This window comes from Leucoraja erinacea, chromosome 25, assembly GCF_028641065.1.
Source record: "Leucoraja erinacea ecotype New England chromosome 25, Leri_hhj_1, whole genome shotgun sequence".
Classification (NCBI taxonomy): domain Eukaryota; kingdom Metazoa; phylum Chordata; class Chondrichthyes; order Rajiformes; family Rajidae; genus Leucoraja; species Leucoraja erinaceus.
In genome coordinates, this window is record NC_073401.1 from 15813917 (window position 1) to 15837947 (window position 24031).

The 24031-nt window shown below is 45.5% G+C and overlaps 1 protein-coding gene across 1 annotated transcript in view; it reads left to right on the forward strand.

Moving 5' to 3' along the window:
* gas2l1 (growth arrest-specific 2 like 1) overlaps positions 1–24031 on the forward strand; it is a 50237-nt gene that overhangs the window by 14026 nt on the left and 12180 nt on the right. The window contains exons 2-3 of the mRNA XM_055655858.1: positions 14596–14703; positions 21459–21555. Coding sequence (XP_055511833.1) covers positions 14596–14703; positions 21459–21555 — 205 coding nt within the window. The remainder of the gene's footprint in view (positions 1–14595; positions 14704–21458; positions 21556–24031) is intronic.

Consider the following 24031-nt stretch of genomic DNA (forward strand, 5'->3'; position numbering starts at 1 on the left):
GGTTCTGTGTTATCCTACTTTTTCTTCTGAGCCCTACACAATAGGGTCAATTTACAGAGGGACAATAAATCTACAAATCCGTAGTAGTTCTCGTGGATGTGGAAGGAAACCCAGTGTTTGGGAGTGCAGTTTGCTGGATTGCTCTTGTACAGAGATAGAATGGCTATGATGGGCTGAATGGCTTCCTTCAATGCTGTAACCACTCTGAGATTATGCTGCATTTGGTCTGTAAACTTTGGGTACACAAACATTAAAATAAACCATTTGGGGCAATATTAGGCTGTAGATCAACCAAACTAGGAAGCCTGAAAATGAAGGGAAGTTTCTTCTTCTTCGAGTCCACACACAAGATTAGAAGTTGTTCAGCCAGAGCTGGACACACGTCTCGGCATCTGCATACAATGGTGTCTGTCTTGTGCTTCTTGTGCTTCGGTGATGGAAAGATTGGTGGAAACAGGGCTGTGACGTGAACGCTCTTTCCTTGACCCCAAGGGAGGTTTAAAAAATCTTGAAGCAAATCTTCTAAGTAAATTTCTATTCATTACCTAAAAGAAATACTATTTACAAGCATGCATTTCGGTGTGCAGAATTATTGCTAAATTTATACTAACACATCATTGGTTTAATTTGACTTCATTGAGAGTTTCTTGTAATTGTGTGCGTAGAAAATAAACTATAGTTCAAATCCAGCAATGATGATCAGTTAAGGGGCTGTCCCACTGTACGAGGTAATTCAAGAGCTCTCCCGTGTTTAAACAAAAATCAAACTCGTGGTAAGCACGTAGAATGTACGTAGTGGTACGTCGGAGCTCGGGACGTCTCTTAACGGCTCGTAACGCTAGCGGCAGGTACTCGGGGAAATGCGGTAGACTTGTGAAGATTTGTGAAGACTCGTGAAGATTTTTCAACATGTTGAAAAATGTCCACGAGAGCCCCTAGTACCTACGAGCGGCTTGTACAGTAATTCTCGGAGTTCGAATCAGGGGAAACTCGGGAGAACTCTTGAATTAGCTCGTACAGTGGGACAGCCCCTTAACACAATAATACCTAAACTTATTTTTGACCTTTGGAATGAAAGTTGAATTTGTTATAATCCAGGTATAAAATATAGAAGCCTTCATTTTCAGCAGATAAAGCTCCAAATATATGAAAGACCTGCCCTCTTGTCTGACATTTCCATCCTGGGAAAAAGGTTCTGATGTCAACCCTATCGACATCTCTCAGAATTTTATATACCTCTATCAGGCCTTCTCTTAATCGCTGACATTACAGAGAAAACAATCCACGTTTGTTTATCCTCACTGTACAGCTGATACCCTTGAATGCAGACAGCATTCAGCTATACCTCTTCTGCACCCTCTCCAAAGCCTCTACACCCTTCGTGTAAACGGGGCAACGAGAACTGCATGCGATGGTAATTGATTAGATTAAAATCTATTGAAAAAATATATTGCACATTCAATAATATCTGAAACAGTCGAGGAAGGAGGTATGTTTGTCATCTTTTAGTTTAGAGGTACAGCGTGGAAACGGGCCCTCCCGAGTCCGCGCTGACCAGCGATGCCCGCGCACTAATTGACAGGCTAGGGACAATCTACAATTTTATCAAGCCAATTAGCCGACAATCCTTTGCGTCTTTGGAATGTGGGAGGGACCTGGAACACCGGGGAAAACCCATGCAGATCACGGGGAGAAAGTACAAATCTGTACAGAGAGCAACCGAGGTCTCTGGCGCTGTAAAGATTTAGAAGATTGAGGGGGGAATCTTATAGAAACTTACAAAATTCTTACGGGGTTGGACAGGCTAGATGCAGGAAGATTATTCCCGTTGTTGGGGAAGTCCAGAACTAGGGGTCACAGTTTAAGGATAAGAGGGAAGTCTTTTAGGACCGAGATGAGTAAATCATTTTTTACACAGAGAGTGGTGAATCTGTGGAATTCTCTGCCACAGAAGGTAGTTGAGGCCAGTTCATTGGCTATATTTAAGAGGGAGTTAGATGTGGCCCTTGTGGCTAAAGGGATCAGGGTGTATGGAGAGAAGGCAGGGATGGGATACTGAGTTGGATGATCAGCCATGATCATATCGAATGGCGGTGCAGGCTCGAAGGGCCGAATGGCCTACTCCTGCACCTATTTTCTATGTTTCTATGTCCCACCTTCACGACCTAATTCACGACCTCTGCCGAGTTTGCCCTTGACTCGTACTTACAGCATGGTTGACACGAGGTCGTAGGTAGGTCATAACAGGTCGTGATGCTACTCGTGGCATCAAGTAGGTCGGGGCGTTTTTTCAACATGATGAAAAATGTCCACGAGTAAAAAAGGTTGTGAATGAGGTCGTGAAAGTGGGACAGGCCCTTAAGGCAGCAACTCAACCGCTGCCCCACTCTGCTGCCTATCTGTCCTGAGTCAATTTTTCATTTTTTACCTCAACCTTGTCTCTCCTAATGGAGTTGACTGATTGCGATCTGGTTTCACATCCGCTTACCCAAGTACTGTCCTTGAGGTATTAAGTCTCAATGAAACTTGAACTTGTGGGCTGTCTGGAAGCTGAGTTGGTGGAACGGGTGAATGGTGTATTGTTCACAAAGCTCTGAAGTGAATCGTTCCCCTTTACACCAGCTGCAGCAAGCATCCCATCTTCAGACAAAAGAACTCGCTTCACTTTAATTAAATTAGATTTATTGGCTCTTTAGGATTCAAGGACGACTGACCTCTAAACTGGACTAATAGGCTTTCAAACTTGCTATTCCGAGAGGGGAAAAATACAGCGATTCATCCCCGGATATTGAAAATGACAGAGCAAAGTTTTGTAGACCTCATAAACAAATTAAAATGCATTTGATTTTAAGGAATAATCAGTGATCCTGCTAGAAAGGGTTGCAGAATACCGCAAATGTCTTGCTGTGCGGACATTTCCCAGCAAGAAGAATTAATAATTTAAAGATCGGATGCTTGGTTTTATTAACTGTTGGATTATAGAGTCATAGAGTCTCTGTGACTCTGTGAGCATGGAAACAGGCCCTTCGGCCCAACTTGTTCTTGCCGTACACAATGCTCTATCTAAGCTAGTCCCGCCTTCCCGTGTTCAGCCCATATTCATCTAAACCTTTCCTATCCATGTACCTGTCCAATGGCTTTTAAATGTCTTTGTACCTGCCTCAACTACCTCCTCTGGCAACTCGTTCCATATACCCACCACCTTCTGTTTGAAAAAAACTTGTCCCTCGGGTTCCTACTAATTCTTTCCCCTGTCACCTTAAACGTGCAGTTCTCGATTTGTTCTCGAGTAAAATACTCTGCACATCCACTCTATCTATTCCTCTCATGATTTTGTGCAAGACTCTGTTTTGAATGTTGCTATATTTCTGCCTGTGTTATTCTTGTTGTTACGTTGTCTAGAATAGAAAACTCTCTTTCAATCACACTTTTCTCATGGTCAAATAGTTTAGTTTGGAGATTACAGTGCGGAAACTGTCCCGACCGCCCACCAAGTCCACGCTGACCATCGATAGCCGGTTCACACTAGTTCTATGTTATCCAACTTCCCCTACACACTGTGTACAGAATGAACAGCTGGTGTTTTCAGTCGGAACCCTTCTTCAAACTGATTCACATTTCAGAAAGGTCTTGACCCAAAACATCCTTTGTCCATCTCCACAGTGGCTGCCTGACCTGCTGAGTTTCTCTGGTGTTTTGTTTAAGACCTGTTTAGTTTTAGACGCGACTGGGATAGTTGTGAGTGTTTTCAGCACATTCGGAGGACCAGCACCCTCAATAAGCGATAGTAGTGTGGAGTTATTGTCCACAAGTTGATGTAAGATTTATGGTGGTGGTTTTTAGTTTCAGTTCAAGAATTGGGGGGGGGGGGGGGGGGGGGGGTCAGCGGATGAAGGTTAAAGTTAATTTTTATTTTGCTTGTGGGAACCATTATTTGGAATATTCCCACCTTGCCTACTTTTCTTTAAAGCAAAAAAATAATATTACATTGGAAGTCCATGACATATGGTGAAGCATTACCTGTGCCTTGCGTTGCACCCTGTGACATTTGCCTTCATTCAAATATCTGTACATGGGCGGTACCTTGGATTAAGTGCTGAGCTCGGCAAAAGATCAGCGTGGAAGATTATGTAAATGGGGGAAACAAAAGCAGCACGGTGGCGTAATGGTAGAGTTGCTCTGCCTTGCTGCGGGTTCAATCCTGACTCCGGGTGCTGTCTGGGTGGAGTTTGCATGCTCTACCTGTGACCGCGTGGGTTTCCTAGTTGCTTCCTACACGCAAAGAAGCCAAGCAAGATTACGAAAGATTATTTAAAGTTAAATAACTATTTTCAGCACATTCTGAGGCTTGGCAGCCTCTAGATCAGTGATGATAATGTGGGAGTCCGTGGGTTAAAGTAGATGCAAGATGTTTTTAGTTTCAATTCAAGAAGCGGGTATAGATGAATGTTAAATGTAATGGAGAAACAAAGAACTGCAGATGCTGGTTTACACAAAAGGACATAAAGAGTAACTCAGCGGGTCAGGCGGCATCTTTAGAGAACGTGAATAGTCGCTGTTTTGGGTCGTGACTCTTCAGACAGAATGTAAGTGATTCCACGGGGAAAATAAAAATGACTTCGGAAATTCATACCTTGCCTGTTTTTCTTTAAAACAGAAACCAACATCAGAGTTTAGTTTAGAGATTCAGCCTGGAAACAGGCCCGTTGGCCCATCAAATCCATGCCGACCATCGATCACCTGTTCACACTAATTTTATTTTTTACCACTTTCTCATCCACTCCCGACACACTAGAAACAATTTACAGTGTCCAATTAATCTACAAAAACCCGCACGTCTTTGGGATGTGGGATGAGTCCAGAATATCAGGCGAAAACCCATGCGGTCACAGGGAGAATGTGCAAACTCCACACAGTCAGCATCTGAGGTCAGGATCGAACCTGGGTCACGTGTGCTGTGAGGCAGCAGCTCTACCAGCTGCGCCACTATGCCACCCTAATTTTTAGTTGGGAGCCCATTAAATATAAGGAAGCAATTCCTTTGTCTTGCATTATACCTGGCTATAATTAGTATTCCCACGCAATGTTCAGCAATGCTGATGAACTTAGCTGTGTGTTTTATAATTCCAGTAATTTTCCTTTGTCTATCATGGTACTGGGAAGAATTATACCTTTGTACTTCAACCCTTGAACAAGAGTAATGATAGGTCGGGTGTGTATACGGGTCCTCTTTCCCAGGGTTTGGGAATCGAGGGATAGAGGGCATAGGTCGAAGGTGAGAGGGGAAGGGGATGTAGTAGGAACCTGAGGGGCAGCTTTTTCACTGGGAGGGTGGTGGGGATATGGAACGAGCTGCCGGAGGAGGTAGTTGAGGCAGGTACTACAATAACATTTAAAGGTACATGGATAGGAAAGGTTTGGAAAGATATGGACCAAACACGGGCAAATGGGACTAGCATAGTTTGGCATGATTTGAGCTGAAAGGCCTGTTTCCATGCAGTATGACCCTATGGCCTGAAGGAACAAGCAGTTGGCAGTAACAGATGATTATTATATTGCTTCATAAAACAAAGAACAGAACAGCATTTCTGGTCTACAATGTCCTTACTGAACGTGATGCCATGATAAACTAATCTCATCAGCTTGCACATGATCCACATCCATTCCCTGCATATCCATGTGCCTAAGAGCCTCTTCAACACCTCTTGAATAATAGTGGCGTTTCTACATGAGGGTGTATTTTGCCACATGGATTCCCAGGACCATGTATTCATGATCCTCGTGGCAAAATACTACCTCATTTAGAAATGCCACTATTATTCAAGAGATTGGTACCATCATCACCGGCACATACATTGTGGGCCAAAGGACCAGTTGCTGTGCTGTACTGTTCTCTGTCAATAATACAATATTAACTTAGGACAAGACCAGGCCATTCGGCCCACAATGTCTGTGCTGGACCTGATGCCAAGACCATCACTTCTACCGGCACATAACCCATATCCCTTCATTCCGTGCATATCCAAGCTCCCATCCAAATGTATTTTAAATGCCACCAATGTATCTGCATTCACCACCACCCCTGGCAGCACATTCCGCGCACCCATCAAAAAATGTAACCCATGTAAAAAAAACATGCCCTGTAAATCTCCATTCATCTTTGCCCCTCACACCTTAGAGCTATGCTAAGTGTTATTTAGCTTAGTTTTGTTTGGATACAGCACGGAAACATTCCCTTCGGCCCACCGAGTCCACGCCGACCATCGATCACCTGTTCACACTTGTTCTATTATCCCACATTTGGGGCAATTTACAGAGGCCAATTAACCTACAAATCCACACTAATTCAGAGATCTGGGATGAAACTGAAGCACTGGGAGGAAACCCATGAGTGGGAATGTGCAAACTCCACACAGACGGCACCCGAGGTCAGGATCGAACCTGGAACCCTGTCGCTGTGAGGTAGCGACTCTACCAGCTACACCACTGTGAGCCCCGTAATATTTGCCCTTTGGTATTTGATTATTTTCCATCCATGTGGAGAGGTTTCTGACTGTCCACCCTGTCCATGTCCCTCATAATTTTATATACCTTCCCTGTTGCCAACTGGTTCTTCCCCGATGCCTGACTCACTCCAGCACCCACATCCTCCCCTGCACTGATCTTTGGACATGCTGAGATCTTTCTGCTGTCAATCCAACACCCTGCCCATGCAGTACCGTTTGATCAAGAGTGAATACCACGGGCCAGTCTAATCGTGGAGTATTTCCAGCTCGGCCCAAAAGCATACTTGCTCCATGTACATTTTTCAGCAGAGTACTAAATTAGAAGATAGACACACAAAACGCTGGAGTAACTCAGCAGGTCAGGCAGCATCTCTGGAGAGAAGGACGGGGTGACGTTTCGGTTTGAGACCCTTCATCAGATGTCTAAATGTCTGATGTAGGGTCTCGACCCAAAACATCACCTTGTCCTTCTCTCCAGAGATGCAGCCTGACCTGCTGAGTTATTCCAGCATTTTAGTGTCTATCTTCAGTGTAAACTAGCATCTGAAATTCCTTCTAACATACTAAAATTAGAAACTGTAGCTGAGTTGTTCTATTTTTATCTTCTTTCCTTAGTTGATGCACTTTTTGGTCCTATTTCTGCTTCATACTATAATCAACTAACTCGGAATAGCAATGGGATCTTTTTGGTTTGAACCACTTGTGTTTGTGTTCACAGCGTTTCCCTAAGCTATTGGAGAGGACGGACTTTCTGTCTGAGATCATTAACCTAATTGGGGCATGGATAGTGTAGACATTCAGAGCCTTTCTTTTTCGCCAGGTGGAAATGTCAAAGACCAGAGGGCATAGCTTTAAGGAGCGAGAGAGAGTCGAAGTTTAAAGGAGATGAGCAGGGCAGGTTTTTCTTTGACACTGAGGGTGGTGGGAGCTTGGAACGTGCTGCCATTGGTGGTGGTGGTGGAGGCAGATACGATAGTGGCATTTAATGAGCTTTTAGAAAGACACATAGATATGGATTATGGGGGGGACATGGATCAATCAATCAATCAATCAACTTTATTGTCATCTTGCAAAGCAACAGTTGTACAGTGCAAAATGAGAAGACGTTTCCCAGGGAATAGCGGAGCATCGCACATGAAACTTAAAAACATTTCACACATAATAACAATAAAAACAATCCAGTCCCTGATGAAACTATAAATAGTTAAAAGCAGGTAAAACAGCAACATTAAAATACAGTAAAACCAGTCATTAAAATGTCCAAGGCAGCTGATTTGAGTGGCCAGTGCCAGAGTTATTAAAATGTCAGTGCAAAGCCACAGAATCAAGTGACTGTGAGTACAGAGTGACTGTTTAGCAGCCTCACAGCCTGTGGCAGGAAGCTGTTAACAGTCTTGTAGTCCGGGCTTTGATGCTACGGTATCTCTTGCCTGATGGCAGGAGATCCAGGTGTGTGTGGAGCGGTTGCAGTTTGTCCTTAGCTATTCTCAGAGCTTTTTTCAGACAGCGGCTCTGGAACAGTTCTTGTACCGAGGGTAGGGAGACGCCAATGATCCTCTTTGCTCCCCTCACTACCCTCTGCAGAGCCTTCCTGTCTGAGCAGTTGCAGTTGGAGTACCACGTATTTATGCAGTACGCGAGTACAGACTCCACCGTGCCCCTGTAGAAAGTCCTGGGGATGTTGGTGGGGAGTGAGGCTTGTGCATGTGCGGTTCCCGGAGGTTGCAGGTGGTTGCTGGAGGTTGCAGGTAGTGGAAACAGGTGGGGAGACTGACAAATACCTCCGGGAACCGCACAGAAACCTTGGGTGGGGCACAAAGTCTCCAAAGGTTTCTGATCAGGTTTCCTAAGTGGGACAGGGGCATTACAATACATTTTAGCAAACATGCACTGTACTAAGTAGCTTTCCATTTCTACATGTTTTATGTTGTAATAGTACAGTGTTGAACAAAGTCTTGCATGGATGATTGTTATTGTAAAACATGCAGAAATAATAGCAGTCCAACACACAAAGTCATGTAATGGTTTTAAAGAATTAATTTAAGAACATTAGCACATATTGTAGCATTTGTTGCTAGCTTCAAGTTGGACCTTGTGAATTCAATCTCATGCCTAAAGTGTGATAGATTTCAGGTGTAAAAATGACAGTTTGGTATATTAGAAACTGTTGCCGGGTAGTTTAATGCCACCTTTGCATTTGCGGTGTTCCCAGGCAATGGATTTCACAGCCAACTGATGAGGAATCCTTCCTATGGATAGGGAAACAAATGAAAGGCCTAGATAGAGTGGATGTGAAGTAGGTGTTTCCAGTAATGGGGGAGCCTAGGACCAGAGGGCACAGTCTCTGAATTAGAGGAAGTACATTTAGGATGGAGACGAGGTGGAATTTCTTCAGCCACATGGTGGTGAAACTGTGGAAATCATTGTAGACGACGGTGGGGGCCAAGTCATTGGGTATTTTTAAAGCTGAGGTTGATGGGTTCTTGATAGTAAGGGTGTCAAAAATTCTGGGGGAAAGGCAGGAGAATGGGGTTGAGAGGGGAAAATGGATAATTCAATGGTCTCTTTATTATCAAGTGTACACAAGGCACAGTGAGATTTTTTTTATGCACAGATCAGTGAAATTATTACCTTGATTTAATGGTGGAGTGGACTCTATGGACCAAATGGCCTAATTCTGTTCCTATGTTTTAAAGTCTGAAATCCTTAATTATCCGAGTCCTGCCTTTTGTTTGCAGCTTTTTACTATCCCTGCAGAATCTTCCAGGGCGTGACCTGCTCTTCTTTGTAGAAAGAACGGTCTGACTTTGGAGTACATACAGCAACATGGGAGTTAAGGTGCCAGGCAGCATGAAGGCCAAATAAATGCATCCAGTGAGTAACTAAGCTGCAGGGACCAGGAATGTTGAGTCCGTAGCCAAATGTGTTCCCAGCGCCTGGTGAAGTCAGGAGCAGCAGCGGAGCCTCGGGCTCCAGTTCACCGGGGAGGGTTCTGTTGGGCGTTGAAATTGGAACGGGGAACTTCAATGGTAGGGATGCCAAACTGGGCATGGAGAAAGAAACTGTTAATGTTTCACGTTGATGATCTTAAGATAAAATAAGTTTTGTGAGGAAAGACTGAGTTCATGATGGGTTCAGTCAGAGTTCAGTCAGAGCAGCACAATGGCACGGCTGTAGAGTGTGTCTGAATGGAGTTTGAACGCTGGGGGGGTTGGGTTCGGGGGGGGGGGGGGGGGGGGGGGGGGGGTGGTGGGTGTCAAGGTGCAACTTGACAATAACATAAGATTTCAGAAGTCTCATCTTTGTAGGATTGCCATAGTTTAGCAAGAAGAGAAAAATATGCCACTTTGAAATATGTCTGACTTTCATTGATTATGCATTTGTACATTTGCCACGTTGGCTGTGATACTTCAATCAGTCAGGGAAACCCACAAAAATGAACTGTGAATTGCTCTTGTAATAGTCTTCATTGTGCTCGAACTAACAAAATACTTTTTTAGCAGCAAAAGTGGTGGTACAAAGTCCACAGTGTTATAGAAGTGGTTTCAATTGAGTTTTGACGGCAATATTACTCTCTGGCAACTTGTTTTGTGCATTCTTGTGGTACATTCACTCCTTTTCAGGTCGATAGAAGATGAATAACTGTTTGAAGAATGATTGACCAGAGGCCTCCGTCACTGCCTTGAATTGATTGCTGTTGAGGTATGAGTGGTAGGCATTGGAATGCTCTCCGGGGGCAGGGTGACTTTGAGCAGGTTGATGGCATAGCAGCACCATTGTTTATCCAGATCTGGGCTGGAGAGTTGAGAGAGTCGATTAGAGTTCGCCCCATTCCACTGCTCAACACACCTACGAGGTTAGTTGGTGAAAATAACATCAAGAAAGACTTGACTGTTGGTACAAATGGCAATGATACACTTGATTCTTGACTATCTTCACTCTCTCCAGTCATTAGTGTTAATCCGGCCAACAACAATAGTTTACTCGGTGAATAATCACCCAAAATATAATTGACTGAAGGGCCTGTCCCACTTGGACAACCTACTCCACGAGTTTAGAAGACCCAAGACGAGTTGAAAAAAATGTCAAGGTCGTGTTGACTCACCGAAGTAAAAGACCTCCTACGACTACATCTACGACCTCCTACGACCCCCCTCGACCTCAGTCTTCCACACCTAAGACCAACTACGACTAGCTATGAGTGGAAAATTATCACATGATAAAATTATGTCATGTTTGCATTTTTTTTCTCGGCCCGTTACCGACCTACGACTACCTACGACTACCATCACGACCTACTATGACTTACCTACGACCTACCTATGAGTAAAAAGTATCAATTTTTTCCATGCCGACCTTTTTGTTACTCGTGGACATTTTTTATCAGGCTGGAAAAAACGGCGCGACCGATTTGAGGCCACGAGTACGCGGGGACCGCTCACGAGTACGCGGGGACCACTCACAAGCATGAGGAAGAGTTACGAAGACCTACAACCTCCTACGACCTCTTGGCCACCATGCTGCGAGTATGAGTCAAGGACAAACTCGGCAGAGGTTGCCAATTAGGTCGTGAAAGTGGGACAGGGACTTGAATCTACTCAAAAAGAATGATATAGAGTCTTGCAGCATTGTACCAGACCCTTCGGCACAACTTACCCATGCTAACCGCGATGGCCCATCTCCACTAGTCCCCCACCTGCACGCATTTGGCCCATATCCCTCCAAACCTTTCCCATCCATGTATCTGTTTCTTAAATGTTGTTCCAGTACCTGCCTCAACTTTCTAGTGCAGCTCATTCTGTATCTTTGGCAGCCTGCTCTATTTACCCACCATCCTTTGTGTGGAAAAGGATGCTCCTCAAGTTCCTATTCAATCTTTCCCCTCTCATCTTAAACCTATGTTCTATTTTATTGCTTTTGTATAATTTATTTGGGGTCCAGACAGAATTGTACAGAGCCCTGTGAAGTGTGGTTTGGCCAAAGTACTATAACTCAGTGGTGAAAAGAGAAAGAATGACAGCAGAGTTCTTTTCCACTTCATAAACTGATGTGAGCGCGTATCAAGTTGTTTTGTTGCAATCATCCCTCCTCTATCTTTCACTACCATGGCACGGTTGGGCAGTGGTCGAGCTGCTGCCTCACAGCGCCAGGGACCCTAGGGTGCTGTCCGCGCGGAGTTTGCACGTTCTCCCTGTGACCGTGTGGGTTTCTTCTGGTTTCTTCCCACATTCCAAAGACGTGAGCGTTTGCAGGTTAACCGGCCACTGCAAATTTCTTCTAGTGAGTAGGAAGTGGATGAGAAAGTGGGATGACGTATAACTTGAGTGAACGGGCGATCGATGGTCGGCGTGGACTCGGTGGGCCGAAGGGCCAGTTTCCATGCTGTATCTTTGAACAAAACAAGAAATCTAAAAGTCAAAGCCCACTTACGGTTTGGATGCCGACCAAGAATTTCTGCATGGATAATTATGTTATGGTTCAACCACTTAACACAATTAAGAAGCAACAAATATATCAATCATTTCAAGTGAACCTAGCTTGGACAATTTGATGTTTTTGCTGTGTCATCAGAACAGCAATTTGAATGCGTGATATGTAGAGATCACAATGTATTAATCTCACAGCAATAGTCTATTCACCAAGACTATACCATCACCAAAAAGCATTGGAGTCAACGTGAAATACTGAGGGGCCCATTTTGATCCAAGGCTTGCTGTGTTTGAAATTGTTTGGATATAGATTTCTCAGTGCTTGCCCCCTGTACATGTTGTTGTTCTTGTTAGTTTTAGCTGTTTGGTTTAGTTTATTATTGTCATGTGTACCGAGCTACAGTGAAAAGCTTTTTTTGTTGCATGCTAACCAGGCAGCAGAAAGGCTATACATGATTACAGTTGAGCTGTCCACAATTACAGGATTAAGGGTATAACGTTTAGTGCAAGATAAAGTCCAGTCAAGTCCATTTAAAGATAGTCCAAGGGATGTTTTGAGGTAGTGGGTAGGTCAGGACTGCTCTCTAGTTGGTGATAAGATGGTACAGTTGCTGGGATGTAACTGCCTCTGAATCTGATGGTATGTGTTTTCAAACTTCTGTACCTCTTGCCTGATGGGAGAGGGGAGAAGAGGGAGTGACCGAGGTGAGACTGGTCTTTGATTATGCTGGTGGCCTTGCTGAGGCAGCGTGAAGTGCAGTCAATGGAAGGGGAGATGATCTGTTGGATACCTGAGGCTCCTCCTGTAACACTGCGTCTCTGATACTTGACATCATTATCGCGTGTGACCATTTTTTTTCCATCTTCCCAACTTTCTCAGGAATAAGCAAGGTGAAACCCCTGGCACATCTGCCCAAGATTCCAACTTTTCATGTGGGGAATTTAAATTTGAGACACAAAGTGCTGGAGTAACTCAACAGGACAGGCGGCATCTCTGGAGGACGTGGATAGGTGACTCTTTGGATTGGGACCCTTCTTCAGACCCGAAAAGTTGCCAATCTGTAACCTCCAGAGATGCTGCCTGAACTACTAAGTTCCTCTCGCACTTTGTGTCTTTAATGTCCGTGTTACTTTTGCAAACCAGCATCTGTAGTTCCTTGTGTCTGAATTGAAATTTGACAATATCTGTTGTTTCATACATAAATTGCATTCGGAGCCTTGTAATGAGATACAGAGAGTTGCTAAATCGTCCATTAATTTTGCTATCTCAAGCAACATTTGAGGAGTGGGTAGCTCATGAGGCGTCCAGTCCAGTTGTCTTGGAAGTCAGTCTGCTTTGACTGGTGAAACAGCTTTCAATGTCGCCACACAGCTCACTGCCTCACTTGTCCAGCCTCTGGCACGTACTCAGTTGGCAGTGCAGTTGTTATTTTTTTTAATATACCAGTCGCTTTATATTAAATGCTGAGAAAATGCCACAAACTTTCCATCAACAGAAGATTCACAGTTTACGTTACAATAATGGAGTATTATTGACAAAGTAAGCTCTATGTATTAACGCACAATGCGAAGGAAACTTCTTTCCTGGCTGGTTGTGAGTATTTAACATCATTCTGTTCCTTCACACACAACCCTCTCATAAACTTTACAGAGCCTTGAAATGTTTTGGATGAGACACAGAACGCCTTCATTGGCACTAAAATCAGACAGAGAAGAACATTGCTTCCTCGTACACTTGTAATCCTTTGAGTCGGAAGGTTGTGGGGGTGAGCGTGCAAAGGTCAACGCTGATGCCAACATTAAGTCTCTGCCTTGCACAGATTTGATAACTGATTTTGCGCACATTTGGTACCAATAGTTAATTTTTCTGTAAAGGAACAGATTATTTTTCTCCATGCTTAGTTTGTTTATTCCCTTTTTCACTGATTGGTATCATTGCTGAAACAACTGAGTATGTACTCTTCAGCCTGGGCCCCTGTAGCTGTGTTTCAAAAATGGCTACAGAAGTAGATTTGGTTGTACAGGTCCACCACCGATTTTCCAGCAACTGGTGGTCTGGTACAATCAGGACAAAATTACAAGTGTCCACTTGAAGACCTGGGTTTGATCCTGACCTCTGTTTCTGTCTGTGTGGAGCTTGACTTCTGTATTCAATGCACCGACTAATGAAGGCCAATATCCCATAACCAACCAAGTTATCTACGTGTTGTCACCTTCAAAGCTCTTTGGATTTGTGCTCCCTCTGTACCTCCAGTAGTTGGTAGAGGTGCTGCCTCACAGCACCAGAGACGCGAGGTAGATGTTAACCTCGGGTGATGTCTGTGTGGAGTTTACACGTTCTCCCTGTGACAGCGTGGGTTTCCTCTGGTTGCTCCAGCTTCCCCCCCAAAGACGTGTGGGGTTGTAGGTTAATCCCGGCCCTCTGTAAATTGCCCCTAGTGTGTAGGGAGTGGGTGAGAAAGTGAGATAACATAGAACAAGCAACGAATTTCACTGTGACAATAAAGTATTTTGTTCCAACTAATGTGAACGGGTGATCGATGGTCGGTGCGGACTCGGTGGGCTGAAATGCCTGTTTCCATGCTGCATCTCTAAACTAAAGATGCTCTGTTTAACTTTATTCATTTATTGACTCCTGTTCTCTTTCTCTCTCCACTTAGGTCCGTGAGATTCTCGGCCATTGTTCCTGCCCTTCACAGTTTCCCATGACAAAAGTATCTGAGGGTAAATATAAAGTCGGTGAGACCAGCACTTTGATCTTCATCAGAGTAAGAGCCTAGCGCCCTAACCATTTTAATTTTGTACTTAAAATTTGCAATGTGTAGTTACAAGTGGGATGTAGAAGGAAGCACCTTGCCACTATATTATCAACTTTGCCCCAGTGAAATGAAATAACCGGCCAAGTTTTGGCTCCTGCCCTGTTGTCTGGTATATTTGGTGCTTCAAATTTCAATCCATGCCTTTACCCCACGCATGAAGCAAAAGGCATTACAATTTTCTGAAGACTGTCCCAACTCAAAAACATCTCCTATCCATGTCCTCCAGAGATGCTGCCTGACTCGCTGAGTTCCTCCAGCACTTTGCCCGATTCCAGCATCTGCAGTTTCTTGTGTCGACAATTAAATTTTACTCAACATGGCATGATCAGAGAGGCACGAGCACAATTATTTACATTTGGGCAAAGATGAATCGAAGTACAGAATGATCTAACATTCAGACATTTAATCCCTAGAGCTACTGAAAAAGCAAAGCAGGTACTGTAATGGGTGTGTTTAGCAGTGAGATTTGAATGTTCTGAAGTTGAGATAAACATCAGTGGACCTTGCCCATACTTGTTTTGCAAAGGAGAGAGTCAAAGGTTGGGTCTGACGCCCTTCCAGCACTAACTCGGCTGAAAAACCTGGCATGCCCAACACACACTCATTTTTGGAATGTTTGCTGGTGTGGGAACATGTTGCTTCCCCTGCAAATGCAATCATCTTGGTTTCCGACTCCTCGGTTGATTATGAGAGGCTAGAGGGACCTGCGGGTGCTGCTTTAAAAAAAAAAAAAGACACAAAGTGCTGGAGTAACTGAACGGGCCAGGCAGCATGTGTAGGAAGGAACTGCAGATGCAGGTTTCCACACAAGATAGACACAGAAAGCTGGAGTAACTCAGCACGTCGGGCAGCATCTCTGGAGAAAAGGAATGGGTGACGTTATGGGTCGAGACCCTGAAGAAGTTTGAAGAAGGGTCTCGACCTAAAACGTCACCTATTCTAACCAGGGTCACTGGTGCTGTAAGGCAGCAACTCTACCGCTGCACCACTGTGCCTCACCTGAAGGCCCTCTAATCTGACCCTATAAGACGAAGGCTTTCGATGATTGAACTTGTCAAACCATTCAGCCTATTATGCGGTTCTTTCACTTCCTCTGGTTATGTTCATTGAAGTACCATTATCCCCACTGTGATGATCTTCCTGCTTCAATGTTTACTCAATTCTCGGTTATAAACTTATAGATGAGGAACATTAATGAGAATGAAAGGAGAATTTAAAAAAAGTGGGACTAATGTAAGTGGGTGTTTGATGTCAGTGCAGACAGTGGGCAGAATGACCGGTTTCCATGCTATAGGCACAGTGGTAGAGATGCTGCCTTCCAATGCAGGAGACCAGGCTCTGACTAGAGGTGCTGTCAGTACAGAGTTTGTACATTCTCCCTATGATTGCGTGGGTTTCCCCGGATGCTCCGGTTCCCTCCTACACTCCAAAGATGTACAGATATGTAGATTTATTGGCTAGGAAAGTTGTAAATTGTCCCTAGTGTGTAGGATAGTACTAATGTACTGGGATGTTTGGGGTAGGTGCCGACTCGGTGGGCCGCAGGGCCTGTGTCACCCTGTATCCTTAAAGTCTAACGTGGTAGAGCTGCTGCCTCACAGCGCCAGAGACCTGGGTTCAATCCTAACCTCACAGAGGATCTGTGTGGAGTTTGCATGTTCCCCCTGTGACCGCATGGGTTTCCTCTGGATCCCCCTCACATCCCAAAGACGTGCAGGTTTGTAGGTAAATTGGCCCCTGTAAATTGCCCTTAAGGGCCTGTGCCACCTGCCGGCGCCATATCAGTGTCGCCAAAAGATTTTGAACATTTAAAAATCCAGCGGCGATAAAAAAAAATGTTACGGCACTTGAAAAAAATACCTCGTGACATACATCATCACGCCACGTCATCCCCGCATCACACCAGTCAGCAGAAAGCTTGGTGAGCTAAAGGGCCTGTTTCCATGGTGTATGTTTCAATCAAGTCTTTCGATGACTCCACAATTTGTGCATCTTCTGGACACTGCATTGCTATTTGCCCTGCAAGAACTGCGTCTTCCGTTATTAAAAAGATGCATGCTTCAGGTGAAAAGGCAGCACTGTATGTGTTAAAACAGAAAAATATAAACTCAAGTAACAAGGACATTAAAGGAGAAATAAGTAAAATTCATTGTGACACAGTGATTCATTGCATTTTGATTGAATATCACTCACTTTAAATCGAAAGTCGAGTGTTTAATTGTCACAATAGACATAAATTGTTGGAGTAACTCAGCAGAACAGGCAGCATCACTGGAGAGAAGGAATGGGTGACGTTTCGGGTCCTGCTTCAGGGACGAAGGTCACATATTGGTCACAAGAAGGTCACATATTTAATTGTCACATGAGCTTTGTTTATTGTCACGTGTACTACTGTCGCGTGCTAACCAGTCAGCGGAAAGACAATACATGATTACAATCGAGCCATCCACAGTGTACAGATACATGATAAAGGGAATAACATGAATAAAGTTTAGTACAAGATAAAGCCAGTAAAGTCCGATTAAAGATAGTCCGATGAGGTTGAGAGTAGTTCAGTACTGCTCTCTACAATGACACCAAGCAGTGTACACTTGTACAAGCACGGTACAATTAAATTCTTACTTACCCCAGCTTAAAAGGCCCATTGATGCAGTAACACACAGATAAATATATAACGATCAATAATATAATATATTAATAATTAGTAATACTAGGCAACAAGACCATAATAGTGCAAAACCAAAGTCCGCAGTGCAACTTAATAAAGTCCACAGTAGCTTGCAGTTGCTGAGGTAGGCATGCGGTGAGCGTTCAAGAGCCTGATAGATGTTGGGAAGAAACCTGTGTCCGTGCTTTTGAAGTCTCTCCCATGAGCAGAGTAGTCATCAGTAAACCATACATCGCCAGCCATTACTCAGCAAAGGAGAGAATGCAAACTAATGCAAAGTTCCAGTGTTAGGGTGAATCATTGCGGTGCAGAGGGCATCAAAGGTGAAGTTTGGTGGGACAAGGGTCAAAGTGCACTAAGGCCTGAAGTATGGTTCATCTGAAGAGCAAGGTGAAACAAGCATGCCACAGAGTGAGCAGTGGAAACAATCCAGTGGCTTTGTGTGTAATAGGAAGGAACTGAAGATATTGTGGTTTATACCAAAGATTGACACAAAGTGCTGGAGTAACTCAGCTGGTCAGGCATCACCTCTGGGGGGAAAAGGAAGGGTGGGGGCCTTTCTTCAGGAATCAAAGAAGGGTCCAGACCCAAAACATCACCTATTAATGTTCTCCAGAGATGCTGCCTGACCTGTTGAGTTACTCCAGCACTAGTGTTTAGAAGTGGCTTTGCATTTCAGGAAGTTCTATTCCAGAGTAATGAGGTCATGCTGAGAAGTTGATATTGGAGACACAAGGAACTGCAGATGCTAGTTTACCAAAAAATGACACAAAGTGCAGGAGTAACTCGGCGGGTCAGGCAATTTGATATTGTTTAATGAGTCACCCAGCCTTGGTGTCAGACAGCTACCTGGCCTCTGGGTGTTATACAATCCTGCACATGAGGAGCAGCTAATGCTGATTTACCAACAAAGACATTCAATGTTGGAGTAACTCGGTGGGTCAGGCAGCATCTCGAGAGAACATGAGAGACTTTGCTAATCGGGAACCTTTGTCAGATTGATTGCAATAGAAAGCTGGAAGAGAGGTAGGGACGGGACAAAGATTGGCAAGTGATGGGTGGATACAGGGGAGAGTTTATTTGTGATCATCCGATGGTTGGACAAAGGCCAGAGATGAAAAGACAAGGTCTGAGACATGGAGATGAGGATACAAGAGGCTCGAAATGTGAAGCCAGAGGAAGGAATACAAGTGGAAGGGGACGGGAGGAAGGGGAAAGGGAGAAGTATTTGTGCATTCCATGTGGATGGAGCGGAGGGAAGAGAGGGAAGAGAGGGGGGTGTTAGTTACCTAATATTGGAGAATTCAATGTTCATACTGTTAGGTTGTAAACTACCCATGCGGAATTTGATGTGCTGTTCCTGCAGTCTGCAGGTGGCCACACTCTGGCAATGAAGGAGGCCCAGGGCAGGAAGGTCAGTACGGAAAGGGGAGTTAAAATGATTAGCAAGCGAGAGATCTAGTGGGCCGTGGCAGTCTGTACTGTACGCAAGTGTTTAGCGAAACGGTTGGCGAGTCTACACTTGGTCTCATCGATGTACAGGTGGCCAAGTCGAGAGCACCGGCTGCAGTAGATAGGGTTGGAGGAATTTCCATTTCACCTGGAAAGACTGCTGGGGTCCCTGGATGGAGCTGAGGGAGGAGGTATAGGGACAGATGTTATATCTTCTGCGGTTGCAGGGGGAAAGAACCTGGGGAGGACGTGGTTTGGGTGGGAAGGGATGAGTGAACCAATGAGTTGCGGAGGGAGCGGTCTCTGCAGAAGATGGAAAGGGTGGGGAACAAGCCGAGAGATTGCCTTTGGTAATCACAGATTTTTTTTTTAATCAGAGTAATGTTATCATTCGATTGCACGAGATTGTTTGGTTAGTCACCCAACCTGAGGGTGTCAGACAACTGCCCGACCTCCAGATATGATACAATCACACATCTCTACACTCGTTAATTACATCTTTCGGCAGTAGAGCTGCTGCCTTACAGCGCCACAGACCCTGGGTTAACATATGTAGAACGTTTGACGGCACTGGGCTTGTACTCGCTGGAGTTTAGGATGTGGGGGGGGGACCTCATTGAAACGTACCTACTAGTGAAAAGCTTCCACTAGTGGGAGAGTCTAGGACCAGAGGTCATAGCCTCAAAATTAAATGAGATTCCTTCAGGTAGGAGATGAGGAGAAATTTCTTTAGTCAGAGGGTGGTGAATCTGTGGAATTCTTTGCCACAGAAGGCCGTGGAGGTCAAGTCAGTGGATATTTTTAAGGCAGAGATTGATTCTTGATTAGTACGGGTGTCGAGGGTTATGGAGAGAAGGCAAGAGAATGGGGTTAGGAAGGAGAGATAGATCAGCCATGATTGAATGGCAGAATAGACCTGATGGGCTGAATTAGAATTAGAATTTCCTTTTATTGTCATTCAGACCTTACGGTCTGAACGAAATTTTGTGCCTGCAGTCATACATACAATGATACAATAATAACAACAATAAACACAAATTAACTTCCACCACTGAGTCCTCCAAACACCTCCTCACTGTGGTGGAGGCAAAAATCTTAGGGTTGTAGTCTCTCCCTCTGCTCCCTCTGCGCTGAGGCGATTCCCCACCGGGCGATGGTATAAACAGTCCCGCAGCTCACCGAACCCCGGGAACGGGCCGGTTCAAACACTGCGGCCCGGGGTGGTCGAAGCCGCCGCACCTCCAGTCCAGCACACGCAGCCGCCGGCCCGCGGCTGAACCCAGGAATCTGGACACCGCCACCAGAACGTCGTCCCAGCCACCAGAGCACCGTCCCAGCCTCCGGACCAGATCGCCCTCACGTGAGTGCCGTTCCACCCTCGGGCTGGGCCACTCCGACGGGAGTGCCGTTCCTCCCTCGGGCTGGGCCACTCCGACGGGAGTGCCATTCCTCCCTCGGGCTGGGCCACTCCGACGGGAGTGCCGTTCCTCCCTCGGGCTGGGCCACTCCAGCGGGAGTGCCGTTCCTCCCTCGGGCTGGGCCACTCCAGCGGGAGTGCCGTTCCTCCCTCGGGCTGGGCCACTCCGACGGGAGTGCCGTTCCTCCCTCGGGCTGGGCCACTCCAGCCCCTCACCATGCCGCTCTCACGGGAGCACCGTTCCATCCCGGGCTGGGCCGGGAGCGAGCCCAGGACGAGTCCTGTCAGCTGCCTCCAGAGTCCCGAGGTCGCCGGCTCCGCTAGGCCTCAGCGTAGACGGAGGCAAAGAAGGGGGATACGACAAAAAGGTCGTATTCCCCCGAAGGGAGTGACAGCAGCCCCCGTTTCACCCCCCACCCCCCATAAACACAGCCTAAAAACCAAAAACATAACTAGACAAAAACGAAAAAAAACAATACAAAAAAGTAAAAACCAACGGACTGCAGGCAAGCCGCTGCTGCCAGGGCAGCGCCGCCACTTCCGGATTAGCCTAATTCTGCTCCTTTCACTTACAACCTAGGTTCGATCCTGATTACTGGCACTGTCTGTGCGGAGTTTGCATGTTCACCCTTTGACTGCGTGGGTTTTATCTGGGTACTCCGGTTTCCTCCCTCTCTCCAAAGGCGTGCAGGTTTGTAGGTTAATTGGCTTCGGTAAAAAAAATGTAATTGTCCCTAGTGCGTAGGATAGTGCTAGTATCTGGGGTGATCACTGGTCAGCGTGGACTCAATGGGCCAAAGGGCCTGTTTCCATGCAATATCTCTAAACTCTATAGTCTTTGACCTGCTAAGTCAACAGCCGTAAGAAAAGAAGGCTAGATCAATTTAGATCAAGTGAGTTTATTGTCATGTGTCCCTGTATAGGACAATGAAATTCTTGCTTTGCTTCAGAGGTTTAAGGCTTGAAAGGCAATGACTCTACCGCTGCCTCACTGTGCCGCCCATGGAGCAAGATCATTGCAGGCCCATGTTCCAACAATGAGAATGGATGATGTTATGTAGTCAAACTGTGCTTACCATAAGGAAGATTAGAGCTTCACTGAATATTTAGGAACAATCTACCAGTGCTTTAGAGATGAGCAGTCTTGCTTTCTTTTTCTTCCGGCAGGTTCTGCGGAACCATGTGATGGTGCGTGTGGGCGGAGGCTGGGACACGCTGGAGCACTACCTGAACAAGCACGACCCCTGCAGATGCACCTCGTCCAGTGAGTGGGTTCAGCAGGCACCATCCCATTTCCTTTCTCACACCTTGTTGCTTCCTATATGTTAAAGGAACGATGCTTTCCTGGCTTTCGTGCAGATATTGTTGGGCCAGGATCAATCCGACACTGCGGGAGTACCGTCAAACAGAGGGTTTGAGGTGGTGCAAGAAGGGAGATTGGCCTGAGAGCAAACATTACTGTGGTTAACATTTGAGATGCCAGCAACCCTGCACATTTTGTTTTTTTAGAGATACAGCGTGGAAACAGGCCCTACGGCCCACCGAGTCCACACTGACCATCGATCACCAGTCATACCAGTTCTATCCTACACACAAGGGACAATTTATAGAAGCCAATTAACCTGCATGTCTTTGGAGGAAACCGGAGCACCCGGAGGAAACCCACACGCTCACCAGGAGTACATGCAGGCTCTGTACAGACAGCACCCGTAGTCTGGATCAAACCTGGGACTCCGGCGCTGCAACTCTACCACTGTCCCACTGAGCTGGCCTGAACAAGAACGCCCCACCTCGACTCCTACCTATTTTTCCCCTCCCCTCCTGCTTTCCTCCCTCTAACTTTGCAACTCTTCATTCCTGTCTCACACCTTCTGTTTTTATCTCTGGGCTTTGTTCCAACTATCTTCCTATCAACCCTCCCCTCACCTGCATCCACCTATTACCTGCCATGCATCATCTTGCCTCTCCGAGCTCCCCCCCCCCCCCCACTTCAACACACAATCAGCCTGAGGAAGGGTCCCGACCCAAAATGTCACCTATCCATCTTCTCCAGAGATGCTGCCTGAAGCGTTGAGTTGCTCCAGCATTTTGTGTCCTTTTACATATTAACCAGCGTCTACAGTTCCTTGTTTCTACTCTTTAAAAAAATAAAAGTCAGTGTGTATGTGTGGGTATTAGACAAGAACAGGATTGTGAGACTCCCAGTCCCCTCCAACATTCAGTATATCAAACTCAGTTACTCAACACGTTTGAGTGTTTCCTGCTATCAAGCTGCTGCCTGTCCTCTGGGCTGGGTGTGTTGCTAAGGTGTGTATCGCAGCCTGCTTATTATTAAATTCTTGAGGTCGGATCGGGAGAAACTGCCCCAGCTACATAGCATCATCTATTCTCATTTTTGTAGCATGGGATTATCATGACCTTTCCCTCGGGCAGCACAGTGGTGCAGCGGGTAGAGCTGCTGCCTCACAGTGCCAGAGACCCGTGCTCGATCCTGGCCTTGGGTGCTGTCTGTACAGAGTTTGCGCGTTCTCCCTGTGGGTTTTCTTTGGGTGCTCCAGTTTCCTCCCACGTTCCAAAGCCATGCAGGTTTGTAAGTTAATTGGCTTTGGTGAAAAATGTCCCTAGTATGTAGGATAGTGCTAGCGTACGGGATGATTGCAAGTCGGTGTTATAAAAGACTTTGATCCAATTTAATTATAATGTAATGCATCAGAGACCCGAGTTTGAATCTGACTATGGGTGCTGTCCCTGTGGAGTTTGCATGTTCTACCTGTGACCGCACAGCTTTCCTCCCACATCCCAAAGATGTGCGGGTTTATAGGTTAATTAGTTTCCGTAAAATGCCCCAAGTGTGTGGATAGATGAGAAACACCAGGAATTAAAAAAAAGACCATATTAATTGGTTCAGGTGTGAAATCTTTATAGGAAGTAAAAATGTCTTACCTGCTGAAGATGTTAACTTCATTGCTTGCTTCATGTTCTGCTTCCTGGCCGTCCACCACTGCCTTGGTAACGTAGCAATTGCTCAGGTGAAGCTGCAACAACACATCTCTGTCACTCAGCAAACTACAACAGCACTATTCCACCCTAGCCTGATGCTGCCTCACACCAGGGATTGGCTCGTGAAGAGAAGGAAGCACCGCAGATGCTGCAAATCTGAAATAAAAACAAAACGCATGCAGGAAGGAACTGCAGATGCTGGTTTACAGTGCATTCAGAAAGTATTCAGACCCCTTCACTTTTTCCACATTTTGTTACATTACAGCCTTATTCTAAAATTGATTAAATTATTTTATTTTATCATCAATCTACACACAAAACCCCAGAATGAAGAAGCGAAAACAGGCGTTTAGAAATGTTTGCAAAGTAATTAAAAATAAATAACTGAAATATGACATTTACATAAGTATTCAGACCCTTTACTCAGTACTTTGTTGAGGCACCTTTGGCAGTGATTACAGCTGCAAGTCTTCTTGGGTATGACGCTACAAGCTTGGCACACCTGTATTTGGGTAATTTCTCCCATTCTTCTCTGCAGATCCTCTCAAGCTCTGTCAGGTTGGAGGGGTGCGTTGATGCACAGCTATTTTCAAGTCCCTCCAGTGATGTTCGATCGGGTTTAAGTCCGGGCTCTGGCTGGGCCACTCAAGGACATTCACAGACTTGTCACGTAGCCACTCCTGCGTTGTCTTGCATGTGTGCTTAGGGTCATTGTCCTGTTGGAAGGTGAACCTCCGCCC